Source organism: Seriola lalandi, unplaced genomic scaffold (genome assembly GCF_002814215.2).
Source record: "Seriola lalandi dorsalis isolate HSWRI2012SDOR001 ecotype SW California unplaced genomic scaffold, Sedor1 jcf7180001964884, whole genome shotgun sequence".
Lineage (NCBI taxonomy): Eukaryota > Metazoa > Chordata > Actinopteri > Carangiformes > Carangidae > Seriola > Seriola lalandi.
Genome location: NW_019435552.1, coordinates 1 through 1,055, shown reverse-complemented (window position 1 = coordinate 1,055; position 1,055 = coordinate 1). Strand labels below are relative to the sequence as shown.

Here is a 1,055-nt window from a genome sequence, read left to right as displayed (position 1 = left end):
GCTAAAACCGTGACATCTACGGCAGATGGTAAACGGCCAGTACCATATTATCTGCTCCGTGGGGCAGCTTTGGACCCGGCTGGGTCTCAGGATTCATCGGGTCCCATTTCAGCCAGCGGTCTGGGTCCGAGGTCACACAGCTGGTCCACAAAGCACTCAGAGCCTCTGACAGCAGCTCGCACCATACAAACTGCAGCTCCTCAGCCGGCTGCAGGGGAGAAGGATCATCAGCGTAACTGCTTAAGTTTGCAGCCGTGAATGATATTTTCTTATTTTTTGTGTATTTTATCTGATAGTTCATTAATTGTCAGAGTTGTTAATTTATACTCAAAACAAGATGTTCATGCGCAGTGACAGTATATTTTCTCGGAAAGACGGGAATTACTGCAGAATTATCCAGCACTTTGGATCCTAAAACTATGCCGTTCTCGACTCTTCCAGATTCAGCGCTGGTCCAGGTGGAGGCGGGAAACAGAGCGCTGAAGGCCGTGTTTGGTAGCAAACTTGGTAGCAAACTTGCCTCTAAGGGCAAATCACTAGCCCTAGCCCTAATTAATTTTCTGCTTTTGCAAAGAAATTCCTTATTCCACTGACCCTGTCGCTGCTGAGCAGGAACCAGAGAGCCTGGAGCTGACTGACGTTCATCGGCGTGGACTGGAGGCAGTAACGAAGATGCCTGGAGAGTTCCCGACGCAAGCTGTCCTCCGCCTCCTGATCACTGCAGGTCAACAGGAAGAGTTCATTTAACAGTCGACTGGTTCCATATCAGTCCTCACAAATGTTTTTGTTTTGTTAAGGGGTTTAAAAAAGAAAAAAGAAGACTTTTACCCAGGAGACAGAGCCAAGTGAAGCAGGTCAGTGCTGAGTCGCAGCTGGTTGAGCACAGCCAGTTCTTCCATCAGGGGCCAGAGCTGGGCCCTGCGGCTGAGCTGCTGCAGCTCCTGTCTGGCCAGGTGGACTCCATCTGCTGGATCCTCACCCTCAGACATGGAGCAGCTCTCCAGGAGACCTCTGGCGTTCATCTGACGCTGCTGCTGCTCCACACTCGACACCAA

The 1,055-nt window shown here is 50.6% G+C and overlaps 1 protein-coding gene across 1 annotated transcript; it reads right to left on the bottom strand.

Moving 5' to 3' along the window:
* Window positions 1–43: 43 nt before the first annotated feature.
* On the bottom strand, window positions 44–1,049 carry LOC111649645 (midasin-like; the record flags this gene model as incomplete). Its single annotated transcript, XM_023399377.2, has 3 exons — window positions 829–1,049; window positions 595–718; window positions 44–208 (listed from the first exon to the last, which is right to left on the bottom strand). Coding segments are annotated over exons 1-3 (483 nt in total), but the record flags the coding sequence as incomplete, so codon positions are not given.
* Between the last annotated feature and the right edge of the window lie 6 nt (window positions 1,050–1,055).